Source organism: Malaclemys terrapin, chromosome 3 (assembly GCF_027887155.1).
Source record: "Malaclemys terrapin pileata isolate rMalTer1 chromosome 3, rMalTer1.hap1, whole genome shotgun sequence".
Classification (NCBI taxonomy): Eukaryota; Metazoa; Chordata; order Testudines; family Emydidae; genus Malaclemys; species Malaclemys terrapin.
In genome coordinates, this window is record NC_071507.1 from 162,854,645 (window position 1) to 162,877,351 (window position 22,707).

A 22,707-nucleotide genomic window follows, 5' to 3' on the forward strand; every position below is an offset into this window, starting at 1 on the left:
TACTAGTACATTCAGAGGGAGGGTTTGTGTCATAGTGATTCTTTAACATTGTGTGATTTGTATCTGAGTACTGAAGACCTGATCCGAAGTCTATTTAAATCAATGTAAAGACTCCCAGTGACTTCACTGGGCTTTGGAGCACGCCCGAAGTGAATACATAAACCAAACCATACAGAGATAATAGTAGGTTCATAGGACTGCAATGTTTTAATAATCAGATGAAATACAGATCTCATATTTTTAATGTTGTTAATAAAGTTCTCTGAATGGATTGATTTTATGTATTTAGCTTTACAGAAACCTAGTTTTCAGTGTGTAAAAATCACTGTTCTGTGTCAGTAATTAGCACAAATCATTAATTGAATTTAGAAATCACATCAGAATGCCCTGGTCCTGCACTTAAAAGAAAAAAAAAAGAGTTTTGAATCATTACTCATAGAAGCATAAGCCTAGTTTGGTAAACTGTTCCAATAATGAAGGTAGATCAAGTATTGTTTCAACAGGGAGAGAAGTTAAATAAGGACGGGAGAGAATACGTTAACTCTCACAGTTGAGAATTCATTGCTGGCAGGCACTAAAAATGTTGGCACCAAGAAGATACACACACTGCAGACTCATCCAATTCCATTGGCTGCGGGCTCACTCTCCTGTTCCATTCCAAGTAAATAAGCAGGTGGTGTGAGCTACAGTTAGCTCCACAGTTAGTGCACTAGTACAGTTGTACCAATTTGGCTGCTAACATGCTGCTTACGAATTATTGGGATGCTGCAAATTCATTATTTGCCCTAACACAAAATCATGTGTTATTTTGCAAGGAATGTGCAATCAATGTGGGTGGTTGCTGTAGATGGATTGCTTTCTATTTACCTACCAGACAGCAATTAAGTACTCCAAGAGGTATGAAACCCCTACAGCTTGTGCAAAAAAAGTAGTTGACTAGGAAGGTGGAGAGCTGAGAGTGGCTATCATTTGTCTCCATTAAGAAAAAAAAACACTATGTGCACATAGCTAACCTATGAAAAATGAGCTTTTCTTACTATTTCCTTGTCCTACCTTCTCTTCTCATTACTTATTGCCCACTGATCTTTAAGTTTCTTCTCCAAGCCCAGGCACAAATCTGCCCTGTTCTACACTGTAAATCTCATCCCCTATGTTTCTCCTTGGCTCCCACAATAATCCCAATCTCCCGTCACCCACACCCATCTTTGTCTCCTTCTCTTACTCCCATTCTTGTGCCTTCTTGTAAAAGTAAAAAGCCACAGTGCATGAGGGACTCAAACAGGGAAGGAATACACTCCAGCACTTATCCCTGAGCTTTCTATACGTATTACCAGTGCATATTCTCTACCCATGGCTTTAATTTAAAGGAAGCAGGCGAGGAAAAGTGGGAATGAACAAAGACTTAATTAATATTTCAGTGAAAGAATAAAGGAAATAATGATAATATGGTATTGAGACTTCAGTGGATTGTGTGTCCAACAATAGTGCCCTATTTCCAATTTCTGGAGTATAAAAAGCCTTAAGCACTGTCACTGGAGACCCCTTGTGGTCTAGTGGCTATGGCATTGGATTTGAAATCCAGAGACCTGACTTGGCCACTAATGTGCTGTCTGACTATGGGGAGTCACGTCCCTTGTCTCTCTTTGCCCTCCTATCCTTTATCTGTCTTGTGCATTTAGACTGTAAACTTCAGAGCAGGGTAACGGATTGTGTCTCACTGTGGGCTCATGCAAGCCTCTTGGTCTCACGTTCTCTTCTTTCAAATCCCTCTTCAGTACCCACTTCTGTTGGGATGCCTCTAAGAAACCAACCAATCAAGTATGGCAAAAGGGAATGTAACATACTACAGCACTTTAAAATGATTCAGAACCGTCAAGGTGGGCACGTAGCTAACCTATGTAACTGACTTATCACTGCTATCCTTCCTGGTATTTGTTACACTTGTTGCACTGTGGCTTTGGGCAGATTGCAAGCTCTTTGGGGAAGTGACTGTGTCTTCCTATGCATTTGTATAGCACCTAGGACAAGGGGTCCTGATCCTGAGTGGGGACTCTAGCACCACGGCAGATCAATAGTTAATTATTAGAATAATATTCTGCCTTATCATTTTCAAACACAATGGGCCCTATCAGGGATCAGATACTTGTGTTTAAGGTGCTGGACCAGGATTTAGAAATCTAAGTTCAATTCCTCATTGTCAGAGATTCACTGATTTTGGGCAAGTCACTTAGGGTATGTCTACACTGCATTGTAAACCCAAGTCTGTGGGACCTGGGCTGGTGGACTTGGTATTTCTGAGCCCAAGCTTGAGCATTCACACGGCATTGTAAACCTGGGCTTACAGTTGCTGGACTCAGGTCTCACAGCTGTGCTCAAGTCTCCATACTGCACTGCACAGACCTTCCAACTTGGGTCTGTGGATTGAGCTGAGTCCACAGTGCAGAATGATAGGGCTTGGACCTGAGTTATAGCAGGACCCAGGCTCTGACCCCTCCCAGCACCCCCTCCCTGCAAGGTCCTAGGACCTGAGAGCTTGCTGACCCAAGTCAGACTGATTTGTGTGTGGATGGGAGGGTGGCTTGGGCTCAAACTAGAGCCAGACCCTGGATTTTGTGTCAAGTGGAGACATACTCAATCTGTCTCTGTACCTCAGTTCCCCATCTGTAAAATGCTTCCGTTGTGTGTCTTGCTTGCCTATTTAGACTGCAAGTCATTTTGGCAGGGGTTGCTTACTGTGTGTCATGACAGCACCTAGTACAATGGGGCTCCAATCTCAGGTGAGGCTTTTAGGTGCTACCACAATATAAGTAAAAATATTTGAAAACCAAAATATAATCAAACCTGACCAGCTCCTTCCATAATGACAAATATAAGGTGTTGGGGGGGGGAGGGGAAATGGATGTATCTATTTCATTTTGAGAAAGAATAAGCCTGATCAAATGAACATGCTGCCCTGTTTTTCCTACACTTTCCAGGTCCCCCTCATCGTTCTAAATGAACAGTGGGGGCTCAGGGAGTGATTTCTCTGGAAAGATAAGAAACCCAGCTTTCCCTTGCTGGACAATTTATCACTGGACATTCTGACCTCTGACTCATGTAAGACTGTGACCTATGTCTGTTAGCTCTGATGTTGGAATGCAAGTAAATAGGCTCCATATTTCTTGTTAACAGATGTAGTCTTATTAGAATCACCATATAGTTCTGTCCTTGGCATACCTGCATCCCCATGTCCACACGGCTGGCAGTAAGACTCTCTCTTTTACAGTGATTTAGACAGATTATTCTCATGTCTGCAGGAGAAGACGGGGGAGCAGGGCGGAGGTAATCACTCCTCTAATTTCTGTCCTTGTTTGCTTTGCTGACTATAAAATTCTCTGTTATCTTTAACTAGGTTAATTTAATTAGGTTACTACAATGATGACCTTGGAATTTCCTAGGTTTGCACAGCAATCATGTAAACAAGATGGGTTTTTTCCCTATTTCTAAGGATGACAGAAGAGCAAAATGGAAAATAAGTACTATTTATGACTGCAAACTATTCTGACAATTACAGAATGCGCAGTCACATAAGTTCAAAGGGAAAAAAATGCCAAAAAGACTTCATATAGCCTTGACTGAGGCTCAGAATAGAGAAGATTATAAAATAGCTTAATTAGACCTTTGCTCACTTACTGTCATGGAATAATCAACAAGCTAGGCTTGGCTTAAAAAGGTCCGTTTATCATGATTGCACTGTAATTCACAGCTGCCACTAAACTAATACAAAGCTGTCTAAAGTCTTAGCAGTATGTGGCCATTTCATAAACCAAAGGCGTGTCTACACAGTGCATACCAGATGGGTGTAAATTCTCGTGTGCATTAACTGGTCCATGTGGACCCTGCTAGTGTGCACTAAAAGTCCCCTAGTGCACATTAATGTAGTTCTCTTTAAAACAGTACTACATTAAACATGCTTTAGGGAACTTTTACTGCACACCAGCAGGGTCCAAATGGGGCAGTTAGTGTACAACACACTAGTGCACACTAGAATTTATTTCCCCTGAGGCAGATTAATGCACCATGTAGACAAACCCTAATTCACAGTCTAGAAGGGTGCTGTAACCTTTGCTAATTGAAACAGAGGTGTATGACTTCCCACAACCAATGGGAGATGATGTACTTAAAAAATAAGAATGTTGCAACTATAGCAACAGAAATCACATGTACACTATTCTTTTAAAATACTTCATTAAATCTTTAATCCATTTTGAAAATTAAATTAGATTTTCTAGGTACTTTTGAAATGCAGTTATTTCTTCTTTATGAGAAGGATAAAGAATGGCCTTACTAATCTTTTGTTAGTTCAAAGACAGGGAAAAGTTTATAATAGCATATAAAATGTTTTTCTGTACTGACTGGCATTTGTCTAAAACTATTTTATAGATACCTACCTTTTCCTAGTATAAACTGGTAAAGGATACAAGAACGGCATGAATTATAAAATACTCACAGCAACAGTGTGAAGACTATTTCTAATTAAAGGGAGACAAAAAAATCAAGTGGAAACAGAAGTTGTATAATTATGACAGATGTTGACTCTCTGAAATTTCACGTTATATAAATTAATTTAAAATATTCATTCAGTTAATCACCAGTTCTTTGGCCATCATGTCTCTGCAAAAGTAAGTGTAATACATAAATGATGATCATCATATTTATATTGTGCCTTTTAGCCGACACACACTACAAAGTGTATCAATGATTTGTAATCTATTGTATAGACTGCTGCTGCTTTGCACTTATTAGCAGTTCTTTATCCATAAAATTCAAAACCCTCTACAAAGGTAGGTAAGAATTGTCTCCCTATTTTTACAGATGGGGTAACTGAGGCCTGGAGGAGTTAAGAGTGAGACTCTGACAGGGACTTTTACATGAGCACACAGAAGTGTGTAAGGGATGTCTCTTCCTTGCATGCCCAATGCAAGGGTCTGTAGGAGTTGCACTCCTTGAGTTAGGAAACCCTTGCATTGGGCCTTGACTCCATCTGGCACACAGCAACATGGGCTAAGTACACAAGCTGTGGGACATATAGTACACCACATAAAGAGTTAGGGTCTGTTTCCCCTGTGCACCAAGAAACTCCAGGAGGAATGATTCTGCTGTGAGCAATGCGTGAGGCTTCATACCAGTTCTAGTGCAAGACTTTTCTTAATACACACTCTGAGGATTGTAGAACTGCTATCTATTAATCTATGAATAATAGGTAACAATGGTATGAATACTGTAAGTGATTTGGTCAGTGAACTGAGACTGCTATATAACTATGGACAGGTATTAGAATTTCCTCTATGAATGTGTTGATCTAGTTTAATAAGGGACTGTGAGGGGAGCAAACAGGAACAGTTCTAGATAAGTAGCCCCAAGCGTGCACTTGCAGGACAAGAGTGCAAGCTGTTAACTTCAAGGGTCCTGTCTCCAATGGGTTGCAAACCTTGTTTTGCTAGGTTGGGAGGCAAGTGATTAAAAGAAGATTAAAAAGTTAAAAACCTTTCTGTTGGGTAAAAGGGGATCACTTGTCAGGAGCTGTCTAGGGACATGGGCTGCAGAGAGAGTCTAAAGAAATGGGGCCTTGCCACATCTAGGAATGGTAAGATGTAGGGAAAAGCTAGATATGTGTACAGTCTGCTTGATTTTTTTAAGAAACATTTTCTCTGAAATACTTTTGTTTGAAATAAATGATACTTTTCTTTCATTGCTCTCAGAGGGAACAGAATTGCAGGGTATGGACATAAATTAGACCTACTGAGGTAAATCACAATTGATACACATGGGGCTGTTACCCAAGGCCTGTCTGAGAGTGGGAGAATTGCCTGATTCCATTCCAAGAGACAGATGATGGCTCGAGAGCTGAGATCTAGCGGGGGTGCACCAGTGAGATCAAGAGGGTCTGGGGGTGCAGCTAGCCTGGTAACTGTGACAGATACAAGAGAGTCTATATTGACATTGACCAACATACACAAAGAGACAGTGGCATAGTCTGGACTATAATCTAAATCTCCTGACTCCCAGGCCTGTGCTCTATCTGCTAGATCACAAACGCTCCTGGGACCTCAAATGCCTTGAAATTTTAGGAAGGGAGTGAGGGATAGATTCAAGTCAGCAGAGCTGAATTTTCTTTCGTATTCTTGGTTCTAGAGTGATAGGGCTAGTTTTCCAGTTCAGGTTCTAATGCAGCCCAAAACTTTAATCAAATCTGAACCATAACCACAGTCCCGACTGGGCCTCATTCCTGAACACCACATCTGAGCCTAAGTTTAATCAGGATCCATATCTGACCATCACCTTCTCCACCTATTATTTACAATAAGATCTCACTTCACTCCCCACTGAAATGGAGCCTCTCCAGCTAACTGCACAGAGAGAAGGTCAGTAGTTACAAAATAACACAGTGCTTTCCATTTACAGCATATAGGTCTTCTCATCAGAGGAGCTCAAAGCGCTTTCCAAAACATTTTTTAAAAATTAATTAAGCCTCAGAACCCCCCTTGTGAGGTAAGGAATTAATCTTCTTCTCCTTAAAATCAGGCTACAATTACATACTTGGAATTTGGCCAGGACTAGTTGTATTTTATGAGCTTTTTAATTGTAGTTGAAAGCAGAGATAATTAAGACCACATTTTAGAGTCCAAATTACATCAATACTACTAATAAAATGAAAGTGAATTTTAATTGTACCCATTTGTTCCTTGAAATGTGAAGTTTCCAAAGGTGTCTCAGGTTTCTCTGCTGTTATCTTTTTCTTAAAACCCCTGAAGATTTATTTATACTCCAAATAATAGTGGGGAATTCTTTGGAAGCTTCTACATTCAATAGGCCAAAGATGCAAAGTTTATATATTGCACCTAAAGTTAAGCTTCACTAGAGCTCATGGTTGTTTGTTCTGGGGCTTTGGCTCAGTTCAATTTCGATAGAGAGAGCATCTATGACAGGGGTCGGCAACCTTTCAGAAGTGATGTGCCGAGTCTTCATTTATTCACCCTAATTTAAGGTTTCGCGTGCCAGTAATACATTTTAATGTTTTTAGAAGGTCTCTTTCTATAAGTCTATAATACATAAATAAACTATTGTTGTATGTAAAGTAAATAAGGTTTTAAAAATGTTTAAGAAGCTTCATTTAAAATTAAATTAAAATGCAGAGCCCCCCTGACAAGTGGCTAGGACCTGGGCAGTGTGAGTGCCACTGAAAATCAGCTTGCGTGCCGCCTTCGCCACGTGTGTCATAGGTTGCCTACCCCTGCTCTATGATGTTCTGAAACATCCTGTGTTTTTCCAGAGTTTCATATTTGTTTCCTTTGTAGCTCTCTTGCCCACCAAAGTTTGCTTGATTGTTCTCATTCAAGGCATTTATTTCTATTTTCCTGCTCAACAGCTTTATAATCAGCAAAATAATTCCTGTGGTCACTTCCAATTTTTTTTGTCTGACTAAGGAAAATATTGTCCTGTGCTGGAGTTCCAAACTACAGAACTATTTCTACTAGAGACTGGGTTTGTTTCCCATTTTCTATACATACTTTAGCTTCCAGGGTTTAATGGAAATAGAATTGGAGACACATCACATTGTCTGAAGAATTAAAATTGAGGAACAGAAGCAGGTATTAGGACAGGTGTAGTGTTTGTGTTTGTTTTTCTTTTGGCTTTCCTCTTGGAACCAAGTGCTCAGATATCACATGATAATCAGGATAGAAAGAAAGAAAGAAAGAAAGAAAGAAAGAAAGAAAGAAAGAAAGAAAGAAATGTGATATTAAAGGCACCACAGCAAACCATCCCTATGTGAAGTAAAGATAGAAAAGAATAGTAAAAGGCCAATATGGCTCCATCCAGAACTCTTTAATGACCTGAAAATTAAAAAGGAATCCTACAAACAATTAAAACATGGACAAATTGCTAAGGAGGAATACAAAAGAATAGCACAAGTATGTAAGGAGAAAATCAGAAAGGCAAAAAGCACATGAGTTATACCTAGAAAGGGATATAAAAGGCAATAAGAAGAGGTTCTGTAAGTACATTAGGAGCAAGATAAAGATCAAGGAAAGTGTAGATCCTCTACTTAGTGAGAAAGCATTGCTAATAATGGATGACATCAAGAAGGCTGAGGTGTTCAATGCCTATTTTACTTCAGTCTTCACTAAAAAAAAATAATTGCGAACAAATACTTTAGACAATTAAAATTAAGGGGGAAGGAGTGCAACCCCAAATAGGGAAAGAAAAGGTTAAAGACTATTCAGATTATTTAGATGTATTCAAGTCTGCAGGGCCTGATGAAATTCACCCTAAGGTATTTAAGGAACTAACTCAAGCAATCTCAGAACTGTTAAGGATTAGATCTGAGAACTCAGAGGATGGGTGAGGTCCCAGAGGACTGGAGAAGGGCAGAGTGCCCATCTTTAAAAAGGGGAACAAATTGGAAATAGAGACTTATAGACCAGTCAGCCTAACTTCAATACCTGGAAAGATACTGGAACAAATCATTAAATAATCAATTTGCAAGCACCTAGAGAATAATAGGATTATAAAATAGAGCCAACATGAATCTCTCAAGACCAAATCATGCTAAACCAACCTAAATTCCTTCTTTTACAGGATTACTGACCTACTGGATAGGGGGGAGCTGTAGATATGATATATCTTGATTTTAGTAAGGCTTTTGACACAGTCCCACATGACAGTCTCATAAATAATGTTAAGAGTTGTTATCAAGAGGACAGTGATCTATTGTTTTCCATGTCCACAGACGATAGGACAAAAAGTAATGTGACCTTAATCTGCAGCAAGGGAGATTTAGGTTGTATATTAGGAAAAACTTTCTAACTATAAGGCTAGTTAAGCACCGGGATAGGCTTTCAAGGGAGGATGTAGAATCCCCATCACTAGAGGTTTTTAAGAACAGGTTAGACAACCACTTGTCAAGGCTTGTATAGATATATTTCGTCCTGTCTCCTGTGCAGGGGGCTGGACTAGATGACTTCTCAAGCCATACATTTTCTATGATTCTAAGGTTAGCTCATAGGCCTTGGCTACACTTGCAGATGTACAGCGCTGTGAGTTAAACCTGACTTTGTGCAGCTGAGTAGGGAAAGCGCTGCAGTCTGTTCACACTGACAGCTGCCCAGCGCACTGTCGTGGCCACATTTGCGGCAATTGCAGCGCTATTGGGAGCAGTGCATTATGGGCAGCTATCCCACAGAGCACCTTTTCCCATTCTGGCACCGTGGGTTGTGGGAAGGGGGTGTGGGTGCCGGGGATTCTGGGTCCTGTCCCAATGCCCCATGATGCATCGCTTCACATCCCAGAAATCCCTTTGTTTCCGTCCACCTTTGGTGCCATCTTTCAACGGTTTCTGTGCAGCGCAATCTGTCTGCGAGAAATGGAGTCTGAACTGCTGAGGCATATGCTGACAAGTCTCGCCAGTACATCACATTTGGCTGTCGAACTATTCCTTAAGATCCAAAGTGACAGTGAGAGTGAGGGTGAGGAGTCTGACAATGCTATCGAGCCGCGTAACGTGTACTACACAAAATTGCTTTTGGCATTCACGGACATGGAAGTGGAACGCCGCTTTTGGGCTCGGAAAACAAGCACCGAGTGGTGGGATCACATCGTCATGGAAGTCTGGGATGACGAGCAGTGGCTGCAGAACTTTCGGATGAGAAAAGCCACTTTCATGGGACTGTGTGAGGAGCTTGCCCCCACCCTGCGGTGCAAGGACACGAGATTGAGAGCTGTCCTGCCAGTGGAGAAGCAGGTGGCTATTGCAATCTGGAAGCTGGCAACTCCAGACAGCTACCGGTCAGTCGCAAACCAGTTTGGAGTAGGAAAGTCGACCGTTGGAATCATGTTGATGCAAGTTTACAAGGCCATTACTTGCATCCTACTCAGAAGAACCGTGACTCTGGGTAACGTGCAGGAAATAGCGGATGGCTTTGCACAAATGGGGTTCCCTAACTGTGGAGGGGTGATAGATGGGACGCACATTCCTATTCTGGCACCACCCCACCTAGGATCCGAGTACGTTAATCGGAAGGGGTATTTCTCTATGGTTCTCCAGGCGCTTGTGGATCACCATGGGCGTTTCATTGACATTAAAACAGGCTGGCCCAGAAAGGTGCATGACACACGCATCTTTCGGAACACTTGGCTGTTCAGGAAGATGCAGGCCGGGACTTTTTTCCCAGAGTGGAAGATCACGGTAGGGGAAGTTGTAATGCCCATTGTGATCCTTGGAGATCCCGCTCACCCGTTAATGCCGTGGCTCATGAAACCCTACACAGGGAGCCTTGACAGCAGCAAGGAACGGTTCAACTACAGGCTGAGCCGGTGCCAAATGACTGTGGAGTGTACCTTTGGCCGTTTAAAGGGCCGCTGGCGATCTCTGTATGGGAAGCTGGACTTGGCCGAAAACAGCATCCCCACGGGAACAGTACAATCACAGATTTGTGTATGTCCTGTCTGGTGTGCTGTGCAGTGAGTGCTGCACTTCAGGACAGCTATACTGCATGGTGATGGGGGTTGAGTGCAGAGGGTAAGGGTCGTGGTTTTCAGGGCTGGGTGGTGAAGATACTGGTGTTGGAGGCAGCAGGTAGCGTGAAGAACATGGAAGTTGGGGAAAGTGGGTTGGAGGTGACAGTGGGGCACAACGGAAAGAGTTTTGGGACAAGGGCTGTGGGGAGGGGTGGCGTTTGCATTTGCGGTATTGCTCCTCTTTCTGCATGGCTACCAGCTCCTGGATAGCGTCTGCTTGGCACTCCAGGATGCTTATGAGCCTATCAGTGCTTTGCTGCCGGTACGCGGTGCTTTGCCGCCAGTGCACTGCGTTTTCCTGGCGGATCCTGCTTTCTCTCTCCCTCCAGTCCTGTGCTTTCTCATTCTCTTTAATAGATTGCCCCATCACTTCTTGCAGCATGTCGTCTTTGCTTTTTCGCGGTCTCTTCCTGAGTCTTTGCCGTCTCTGAGCAGGCGATAAGAGGGACAGCTGAGGTCTCAAGGTTGATGCAGCTGTATAGGCAAAATGCAACATTTAACAGAAGCAGCATTGTTTATACCAGACAGAGTAATGATTCCCCCCGCACTTAAGGAGTAGAAAACACACAGGGTCTACACAATAGCATAATTTTCCTGTCTGAAACAGAGCACACATATCCCACGGGAGCCTCAAAATGGTGAGTAAGGGGGACTGATTGTTTCAGGGCTGCACTGTCCTCTGGGTTTCTGTGCCTTGGGGAGAGCCAACAGCTTCAGGGGGCACCTACACTGAACACTGTCCCAACATTTTCCACAGGAGTTTGTCCTGGACGATATCTCGCTGCTGAGGGTGACCTGGGAAGCAAGGGAGGGTCTTCTACTGCAATGCGGCTTCCGCCCTGGCCCATATGCAGCTTGCCTGTGTGCAGCAATGGTCCCCTGGCCCCTTGCAGCACAGTGGCGTGGACACGTTAGCCTGGCTGGGACAAGGACCACGGTGGCTCTCCCGATAAACCTGCGCAAGCGCATTGCACACATTCTGGATGAGACATTCGAGATTACTGAGGCTGATTACCGCGATGTGATAAACCACATCAATGCACTATTCCGCATCTAGGCATGCATGCCTAACCCTCCTCTCCCAAAGAGCCCGCACCAAAAAAATTCCTTCCCGAAAAAAAAACCCGCTTACCGGGAACCTGCTCTTCTGTTTGTCCTCCACCAAGTACCGGCCGCTGCAACTGGCTACCTTCTTCCTGGCTCGAGAAGAGCTCCTGGCTGCATGGCTCCAGGGATTCTGGGGTGTTTCCATCCGGCCCACTGCCATCACTCCCATTTTCCTCCTCCTCTTCCTCCTCCTCTCCCCCCTCCTCACACCAGCTCTGAAGTGTCCATGGTGGTGCTCGGAGTGGAGGTGGGGTTAACCCCAAGTATCGCATCCAGCTCTTTGTAGAATCGGCAGGTCGCGGGGGGAGCACCCGAGCGGCCGTTTGCGTCACAGGCTTTGCAGTAGGCACTCCGCAGCTCTTTCACTTTAATCCTGCACTGCAGGGCGTCCCAGTCATGGCCCCTTTCCATCATGTCCTTTGATACCTTCCCGAAGGTATCGTAATTCCTACGGCTGGAGCGCAGCTGGGACTGTATAGCTTCCTCCCCCCAAACACTGATGAGGTCCAGCAACTCGCCATTGCTCCATGCTGGGGCTCGCTTGGCGCGTGGAGGCATGGTCACCTGGAAAGATTCGCTGATAGTACTCCACACCATGCCGGGCTGAGCAAACAGGAAGGGGATTTTTAAAATTCCCGGGGAATGTAAAGGGTGGGTCACATGGTTGGTTACCTGAGGCCAGGGCAGTAGAGTTTGAACTGATGACCAGAGTGGCTAGAACAGGCATTGTGGGATACTGCCGAATAATTCTGGAGGCCATTCACAGCGCATTGGGTGGCCACACTGGCGCAATACTCGCTATTCCTCTCGGAGAGGTGGAGTACATGCAGCGCTGCAACCACGGAGATACCGCGCTACAAATGCCTTGCCAGTGTGGATGGGGAGTGAGTTACAGTGCTGGGGGAGCCTTTACAGCGTTTAACTCGCAAGTGTAGCCAAGGCCGTACACTAAAAGCAAATTATCAGTTGGAATCAGATTTCCTCTTATCTCTGGTGCTGTTAAATATGAATGGTTTTGCTTCCTGGAATGGCATTGTTATGCCAGAAGATGTTAATGGCCACCATCATATGGGACATTAATCTAGAGATAATCTCTGATCTCATTAAGGTTGATAGGTGTGCTAACTACTCATGCCAAATGGGAGGAGAGATTTAACTCCCAGTATGCAGTGCTAACTGGAAACAATAGGAAATCACAGAGCCTTTTCACAAAGCCTGTGATTTTAGGGAGTTCCCTGGGACTGACTGAAAACACAAGGGCTAGAAGATGGATTGTTTGCCACTGAGTGTGTATGTATGCATGAGAGGCAATAAACAAGGGAAGCATTCATGAATGTGGCCCTGGGAGGAAGCAGAGAGACAGCTTCTTTTGGGCACAGAACTCACTGGACAGGTAAGGTTGGATTTCTAAGCAAGGAAACTGACTGCTGTTTGTTTGCCCACAAATTCCAACCAGTGCCAGAGAGAAACACACACAGGAGATACCGTAATAGTAAGCTTTAACATCCTCTGGCAGCTACATGTTCACATCTGTAGAGGAGACTTCACTAACAATTTTCCCAGCTTTATCTCTATCGTAGGGCTGGTCTACACTGCTAAGTTTTTTCACCATAAGGCAGCTTTTGGCAATGAAACAGCAGAGGTGTACACACTGCAAAGCCACCTTTTGCAACAAACTCCTCAGTTGCAGCGCTGTAAAAAAACCACCTCAACGAGAGTCAGAAGGCCTTTTTGTGCTAAGGTTTTATTGCCGTAGTGCTAGTGTAGACACCCATGCTTGATTTTAGCACTATTATTGGCCTCCGGAAGGTGTCCCACAATGCCCATCCTGACCACTCTGGTCAGCAGTTTCAACTCTGCTGCCCTGCTGCCAGGTAAACAACCTTCCACCCCTCCACCTTTAAAGCCCTGGGAATTTTGAAATTCTCCTTCCTATTTGCTCGGCGTGAACAGCTCATATTGCATCCTCCCTTCCAGGTTACCATGACAGCTCCATGCAGCAAACAATCTCCTGCTTGGACCACTGCGAAGCTAATGGATCTGATGAGTGTTTGGAAAGAGGAGGCTGTGCAGTCCCAGCTGCCCTCTAGCCGTAGGATTTTCTATACCTACAGCCAGATCACGTGTACCTTGCATGACAAGGGATATGAGCGGGACATGCTGCAGTGCAGAACAAAGGTGAAGGAGCTGAGGAATACGTACCACAAGGCAAGGGAGGCAAACCATCGCTTCAGTGTTACTTCCCAGACCTGCTGGTTTTATAAGGCGTTGGAGACTATCCTAGGCGGTGACCCCACCTCCACTGCCAAGAGCACCTCCACTGCCAAGAGCAAAATCAGCAGCCAGGTGTTCTGCCTCGGCAGTCTACCCCTGAGTAAATTTTTCATCCTTCCCTTCACAAATATGCTGCGTACAACACGCGGTTATAACCATGGGAACATTTTCCTCATTAAAGTCTAACCTGCCATACAGGCATTGCCAGCGTGCCTTTAATCAGCCAAACATACATTCAATGGTCATTCTGCCCCTACTCAGCCTGTTGTTGAACTGCTCCTTACTGCTATCCCTTTCTGCAAAGCTATCCACAATTGTTGAACTGCTCCTTACTGCTCATCCATGTATGGCTTCATGAGCCATGGCATTAAGGGGTACACTGGGTCTCCCAGGATCACTATGGGCATTTTGACTTCCCCTATGGTGATCCTCTGGTCTGGAAAGAAAGTCCCTGCTTGCAGCTTTCTGTACAGGCCAGTGTCCTAAAGATATTGGCATCATGCACTTTTCTGGACCACCGTGCACTGATGTCAGTGAAATGACCATGGTGATCCATAAGTGCCTGCAAAATCATGGAGAAGTACCCCTTCCGATTGATGTACTCCATTGCAAGGTAATCCAGTGCCAGATTGGAATATGCTTGCCATCTATCACTCCACTGCAGTTAGGGAAATCCATCTCTGCAAAGCCATCCACAATTTCACGCACGCTGCCAAGAGTCATGGTCTTTTGCAGCAGGATGTGATTAATGGCCTTGCACACTTGCATTAACATAGCCCCAAGAGTCGACTTCCCTACTCCAAACTGGTTCGCAACCGACTGGTAGCAGTCTGGAGTCGCCAGCTTCCACACTGTTATTGCCACATGTTTCTCCACTAAGAGGGTAGCTCTTATTTGGGTGTCCTTGCGCTGCAGGGCTGGGATGAGTTCAGCACACAGTTCCAGGAAGGTGGCTTTCTGCATCTGAAAGTTCTGTAGCCACTGCTCATCATCCCAGACCTGCATAATTATGTGATCCCACCACTCTGTGCTAGTTTCCCAAGCCCAAAAGTGACGTTCCACTGTGTTCAGCTGTTTTGTGAATGCCAAAAGCAATTTAATGTTGCTGCTTTCCATGTCAGACCCTGCATCAGGCAACTATGACTGTGGTTCCCTTTATAACTTCAAAATTAACTCCACTGCTATTCACGATATGCTAGTGATAGCTAGCAGAGCAGTGGAAATCAGCATGGGATCCATTCCTGCAGATAGATGTGGCGAGGCAAGAAGAAAACAAGGGATGTTGAAAAATACCACAAACTGAAGACAAAAGCACATGGAATGCTGGGACAGAAAGCAGTGCATCATGGGGCATTGAGCCTGGACCCATGATGCGCCACAATCCCCTGCACCTTCACACAAGACTTGGTGGCAGAAGCGGGAGAGCTGCTCTGTGGGATAGCTACCCACAGTGCACTGTTCTGATTGCCGATGCAAGTGCCACAAGTGTGAATAAGCTATGCCGCCAGTGGAAGACAATGTGAACAAACAACAACGATTTTCTTTAAATGCTTTTTATCAGCAACCAAACTCTCGGTGAAAAACCTCTGCCAGTATAGACATAGACTTAGTTTCTTTGTTACCTCCAAAGTAATGTTGCTGGATTATAGAAAAAATAATATTGATAAAAATGCATGCCTACCAGGGTCCAGAAGTTAAAATTCAACATTTAAATATCAACGTTCAAAAGAGAGAAACTCTCACCTAGGACAACAAGTAACTTGTGTGATGTCAGGAAAAAAAGAAATACTTTTCCATGGCAACCTTGAAATGCAGTTTCCATTCGTAGCAAAGATGACGTTAGCAAATAGGATGTCAATTCCTGTTATGATGCCGTGAATCAGAATTTAAGCTCTAGTGGGTAAACACTGCTGAGTTCATTACATTATCAAAGTGGTGCAGTGTGAAAAACACTTAAAGATTCCTTTAAATAGTCTCCATACAAACTAAGGTGTCAATCCTGCAATTAGTTATGCCAGACAGATCCCTGTGTCCATGCAGACACTCAATGACTTTGAAGGGGCTCTAGTCAGGTCCAGGGTATGTGAAGCAAGTTGCAGGATTGAAGTCTCACACATGCCATGTGACTGTAATCAAAGCAGAGAAAATTCACAGTCTGAAGGTTTGTATTATATGTTGACCCTGCAACCTTCATTCACATAAATAATATCTGTGTAAAGGCCGTTTGTCTGAAAAGGGTTTGCAGGATTGGGGCAAACCCTTTTTCAAATTCTCTACACGTCTTTGAAGAGCAACATTATCCCAAATCAAATGTTGGGATTTTACTAGTAAAGATATTAATTGAAAGGGAGATTTTCACAGGTACAAATGGGAGTTAAGTGCCAAACTCACATGGACAAAAATTCAAATGAGAGTTTGAGAGTCAGTGAGAGTTTGCCACCTATGTCTCGTTTGTGCCTGCGAAAATCTCCCCTGCCACATGCACACTCCAATTGATATTTCATCATTTTCTCCTCCAATATTTAATCCAATATTGTCTCCATATGAATAGGAGCAGAATGAGACTGTTGACAGAACTACTAATGGAATCCCCCTTTTAACCTGGGACCTGGAAAGTAGTGGATTGACTCATGTATAATATATCAGGAGTAGAAACAATTTTAGAGGATGGAAAATCACAGTGGAACCCAAGGGAGGATCTACAGGAGGAGGGTTTTCACTTACAGAAGAAGGATCAGCAGCAAAATGCTGATCTGGTAGCATCTCCCCTTGGCTTCTTGATTCACCAGTTACTTTGCATAGCAGAGGATTACCTCTCTTGTATTAAAAAAGGGGTGTCACCCCGGACTGAATAAAGGCAATCTAATGTCCTAGGCTCACCAGGACATACGGCCACCGATGACTCTACTCCCACAGCCTTCTCTAGAGGAGCAGCAGAATGGGCCACCTTTTCCCTTCCAGAAGCAATAGAGCAGATGTTCCACTGCCATCCAGAGGCCTGGGTGACTGTAGGGGATTCTCCATTACTTGGTCTAGTAATTGGATTGCATCTGCTTATATGGGTGGGCTGAGCCAACTCACTATTCTTCTCCAGCCATGCACAGAATCCTCTCTTGGGTGGCGGGGACCCCCAGAGCAGGGAGCAAGGACAGCTCAAGTCGCATCTCAGAGCTGTTTCAGGCTCTGTCCAGGCATCACTGCATTGGTTACACTCCGGTCACACATATGACCTTTTTCCCCCACAATCACAAGGACCAGAAACGTGGTGGGGGTTTTAAATGAAAGCTGAAATTCTGATGTAATCACATGACTCCTGGATTTGGAGACCTATGCACATGCCTAAAGTGCTGGTGCCTTAATCCAGCCCTGATATCACTTAGGAGGGAAAGAAGAAGAAAAGAGAAGGAGACATTAAAAGTAGGAATAGCAATAATCTTATCTTACTTGTGGTCTTTTAAGATCCAGGAGCAGTGATAAGAGCAACAATGCTGGAGGGCACAGAGTCCAGCTAGATCAGAATCAATTTATCTAATGGGGGAAATCTGTTTTTATTTAGGACTAGCTGCACAGGGATAGAATATCAGGGTTGGAAGGAACCTCAGGAGGTCATCTAGTCTAACCCCCTGCTCAAAGCAGGGCCAATCCCCAGACAGATTTTTGCCCCCAATCCCTAAATAGCCCCCTCAAGGATTGAACTCACAACCCTGGGTTTAGGAGGCCAATGCTCAAACCACTGAGCTATCCCTTCCTCCAGTTTGCTGGCCTTTCAATTCTCAGCAACACTCCTCCACGCTCCAGTCCTCTCTCCTTCCTTGCTCCACCCTGTCTGCCTGAAGCAGGGGTTTTTTATTAGGTTCCTGACAGGGCCTTATTTGGCTACAGGTGCTCCAATTAACCTGTAGTAACCTTCCCTAGTTTATAGGGAACAATGCCTTTATTAGCCTAGGGCTTATACATCTCCCCTCTTCTACTGCCCTCTGAACCTGCTGTATCACAATATTAATAAGGATTCTGAGTTGATTACCTAAGTCTCTGGAACATCCCTCTTTCTTTTCAAGCACAGGGTGTCTTACACTCTCTAGAAATGCCTTTGCTGTTGATTAGTGGTGGCAAATTCCCACTTTAGAACAAAAGATTCATTCTTCGGCTATGTCTGTATCATAGAATCATAGTATCATAGACGATTAGGGTTGGAAGAGACCTCAGCAGGGCTGGCTCCAGGGTTTTTGCCACCCCAAGCAGCGGGGGGGGAAAAAAAAAGAAGCCGCAATCGCAATCGGCGGCACTTCGGCGGCAGCTCCACTGCGCTGCTTTCTTCTTTGGCGGCGGGTCTTTCCCTCCAACAGGGACCAAGGGACCCGCTGCCGAATTGCCGCCTAAGAGCCGGATGTGCCGCCCCTTCCCTTTGGCCGCCCCAAGCACCTGCTTACTGCGCTGGTGCCTGGAGCCGGCCCTGGACATCAGGAGGTCATCTAGTCCAACCCCCTGCTCAAAGCAGGACCAACCCCAACTAAATAATCCCAGCCAGGGCTTTGTCAAGTTGGGCCTTAAAAACCTTCAAGGATGGAGATTCCACCACCTCCTTAAGTAACCCATTCCAGTGCTTCACCACCCTCCTAGTGAAATAGTTTTTCCTAATATCCAACCTAGACCTCCCCCTCTGCCACTTGAGACCATTGCTCCTTGTTCTGCCATCTGCCAACACTGAGAACAGCCTAGCTTTATCCTCTTTGCAACCCCCTTTCAGGTAGTTGAAGGCTGCTATCAAATCCCCCTTCACTCTTCTCTTCTGCAGACTAAATAAGCCCAGTTCCCTCAGCCTCTCCTCATAAGTCATGTGCCCTAGCCCCCTAATCATTTTCGTTGCCCTCCGCTGGACTCTTTCCAATTTGTCCACATCCTTTCTGTAGTGGGGGCCCAAAACTGAATGCAATACTCCAGATGTGGCCTCACCAGTGCCGAATAGAGGTGAATAATCACTTCCCTCGATCTGCTGGCAATGCTCCTACTAATGCAGCCCAATATGTCGTTAGCTTTCTGGCAACAAGGGTACACTGTTGACTCATATCCAGCTTCTCATCCACTGTAATCCCAGGTCCTTTTCTGCAGAACTGCTGCTTAGCTAGTTGGTCCCCAGCCGGTAGTAGTGCATGGGATTCTTCTGTCCTAAGTGCAGGACTCTGCACTTGACCTTGTTGAACCTCATCAAATTTCTTTTGGCCCAATCCACCAAAATACTTTTGGCTGGGTGAACTGGTCATTAAAATTGTCCCCTTATGAAGCAGCAACCTTGAAAATATCTCACTGTAAATTACTGAGTAAGTAAAAATGTCTGGAAAGTTTAGCAAAACGTAGATTAGCACATTTTCATATTTGTGGTTTTTTAAAGCCTGTATAAATCTAACTAAGTGAACAAACAATAACCAATAATCTTTATGGGAATCTCAAGATTTTAGTTTCCCCTGAAGAAGAAACTGTGATACAGCATAAAGAAACAGCCCCCACATGCTCTTTTAATCAAATCACTTTTAAAGAAATGCAGACTGTATGTCTCAGGGCAAGGATAGGATTAACTTTCATGTCATATTGGGTTAAGCCTTTTGGCCAGATTTTGTCTAATTCCTTCAAGGTAAATAAGAAAGTGAGAGGGAGTAAGAAGCTTCAGTTTAGATATTCAGAGGTATTTAGACACTTAACTGCCATTGATTTCAATGAGGGTTAAGCATCTAAATACCTTTGAGGACCTGGGACTTTCTTTCCACACAAATGCCCTCAAACAGTAGCTGGGCACAATCGTAAGTGCCAATGCAGCAAACACTTACACATCTAGTTAACTTTAAATTAATTGGCTTTAATGGGACTCCTCAATAAGGAAAGTTAAGCACCAGTAAATGTTTATAAGGTCATAGTCCCTGAGTGCAAGGATAGTGTGAGCCTTGCTCCTACAGCAGAACTGGGGGTGGAGAGGGGAAGTCAGGATTTGACCTTTCCTCCCACCACACACTCATGAAGGATGGCAAAATAAGTTCTTGCGGGGGAGGGAAGGGAGCGGGAGTGGAGCACAAGTTCTGCATTGTGAAAGGGTGATGATACAGCCATTATTCCCTCAAGCTCCAGGAGATATTATGTCTGTCTGTGGCACAACGTCTCCCAGAGCATCTCCTGGGCAGCTCCCCTGTCCCAACATAGGGGTGTGGTCTAAAGCCACAGCTGAACTCCATCCACTTGTAAAATTTATTTTCCAGTCCAGCAGAAGAATGCTGAATTACATCAGACTTGACACAAGACAATAGCAGCACCGAAGGCTCACCTTATTATACAAAGCGTTGTGACTGTAAGGCCTATAAGAACTGTCATGAACATCGCATAAGATGGAAGACAAATGACTGAAGGGCCCGGGGGTTAGACAGTCAGCATGGCAGATAGACTGTGGATGTAATGGGGACTTAGTTGCGGGGATCAATTTAGTCGGATACAGAGGACGGAGGGGAGCGTTGTCCTAGAGAGAAGAAAAGCATATAAAGAGTTTGATTAGTGGACAAAAAAAGAAGCCTTGTGCAGAGATGTTAATATGATTGCACCAGTGTAACCAAGGGGGGAGTTTGGGCCAGAATACAAAGCATAAATAGTCTGGAGACTTTTTAAGGTGGGATGCCTTGGTAGCAGAAGTGCTCAGAAAACAAACAATATTTGACAAATACTGTGATGTTTTTATTTCTAAATGTGACTGATTTATTATACAAGAGAAAAGTTAGCGTTAACCAAATTTATATTAGGTAATATAATAAATTTAAAGCATACACAAAAAACTTTCCATCCATTTTATTCTGAATGTTTAGTAATTACATTAGGGAAGGTACATGCATATGAAACTTTCCTCCTCAATGCTTTCAGCTTTTTAGAGTAATCAATAAGACAGAAAATGGATTTTACAAGCTCTTTGCAGCTGACACATTTAAGATCACTTAAAATGATTCTCCAAACATTTTTAATAAAGGTTAGAGATGGATGCAGGGGGCTATGCTTTTCTGGCAAAATCTCAATCATGTTTTGCCACTGCTTTGATAAATCCAAATCTCTTCAGCTTCTCTCCTCCACTTCCAGTCTAGTTAATGAGCTGGGAGTTGGATTTGGCCATCAAAGCCCTCCCATTTATAGTGCCTGGAGATGCCATATAACAGGATTCTTTGTAACTGTAGCAATCAGCTCCAGGGTGAGAGAATAAACTATTCACATACATAATGTAAGGCCATGGATATACTGAGTATAGAAAACAAGTGGCTGTTGAACCCAATAGAAAAAAAACCCAGTCAGAAAGGTAGAAGGAAATAGACACCTGACAAATATCAGTGTTCACCAACACTGCATGCTGCTGTTCTTCAGAATAATCCCTATTCCATCAATGACACAAAGTTTGGACAAAGTTCCTTTTGGCTTTGTTTCAAATTAAGTTTCATTCCTCTCTGGTTCAGCATGGTTACAAATGGGTTTACTTTTAAAGATAAAGAATAGGACTGCTCTTATTCTTAATACTCTTACTTATAAAGAGCTGTAAATGCTCGCAGTTCTCTAGGACCCCATTATTAATTGTTGTTGGTACATTATATTTTCAAAAGAAAAACCATCAGAATTCAATCCTCCAGTGGAGCCTATGGTGAAGCCAGCATGTTAGGAGTTGTACAAAAATTATATTATTCATTCAAATTTTCAACCTAATTTAAAATAATTTATTTTTATTTTATGGTGTTCTATTTTATGGTTTTTATTTTATGTTTTTCAATTGGGGATGTCCACGGATTAATGTGTTATTATGAGATCATGTTCCGTTTCATAGCTTCTGTATGGAAGAAAAGAAAACTGCTCTATCCTGTTTTCATTCTAAATAGGGCTGTCGAGCGATTAAAAAAATTAATCACATGATTAAAAAATTGCAATTAATCGTGCTGTTAAACAATAATAGAATACCGTTTATTTAAATTTTTGGATGTTTTCTACATTTTCAAATATATTGATTTCAATTACAACACAGAATACAAAGTGTACACTGCTCACTTTATATATTTTTTACAAATGTTTGCACTGTAAAAATGATAAAAGAAATAGTATTTTTCAATTCCCCCATTACAACTGTAGTACAATCTCTTTATCATGAAAGTTGAACTTACAAACGAAGAATTATGTACAAAAATAACTGTATTCAAACACAAAACAATGTAAAACTTTAGACCCTACAAGTCCACTCAGTCCTACTTCTTGTACAGCCAATCGCTCAGACAAACAAGTGTATTCACATTTGCAGGAGATAATGCTGCCCACTTCTTATTTACGTCACCTGAAAGTCAGAACAGGCATTCACATGGCACTGCTATAGCCAGTGTTGCAAGATATTTACATGCCAGGTGTGCTAAAGATTCATATGCCCTTCATGCTTCAACCACCATTCCAGAGAACGTATCCATGCTGATGATGGGTTCTGCTTGATAACGATCCAAAGCAGTACGGACCGACGCATGTTCATTTTCATCATCTGAGTCAGATGCCACCAGCAGACGGTTAATTTTCTTTTTTGGTGGTTCGAGTTCTATCGTTTCCACATCAGGGTGTTGTTCTTTTTAGAGTTCTAAAGCATGGTCCACACCTCATCCTTCTCAGATTTTGGAAGGCACTTCAGATTCTTAAACCTTGGGTCGAGTGCTGTAGCTATTTTTAGAAATTTTACATAGGTAACTTCTTTGCGTTTTGTCAAATCTGCAGTGAAAGTGTTCTTAA

At 43.4% G+C, this 22,707-nt stretch overlaps 1 protein-coding gene across 10 annotated transcripts in view; it reads right to left on the reverse strand.

Annotated features, from left to right (window-relative positions):
- The window catches only part of MLIP (muscular LMNA interacting protein), a 173,445-nt gene that overhangs the window by 17,686 nt on the left and 133,052 nt on the right, over positions 1 to 22,707 (reverse strand). For 8 of the 10 annotated variants that reach the window (XR_008444439.1, XM_054023337.1, XM_054023334.1 and 5 more), the window contains one exon: positions 20,249 to 20,437. The exons of the other annotated variants lie outside the window; for them this stretch is intronic. Coding sequence is in view for 7 of the 8 variants with exons in the window: in XM_054023337.1 (XP_053879312.1) it covers positions 20,249 to 20,437 (189 nt within the window). In the remaining variant the exon portion in view is untranslated. The remainder of the gene's footprint in view (positions 1 to 20,248; positions 20,438 to 22,707) is intronic. 10 annotated transcript variants of the gene reach the window in all.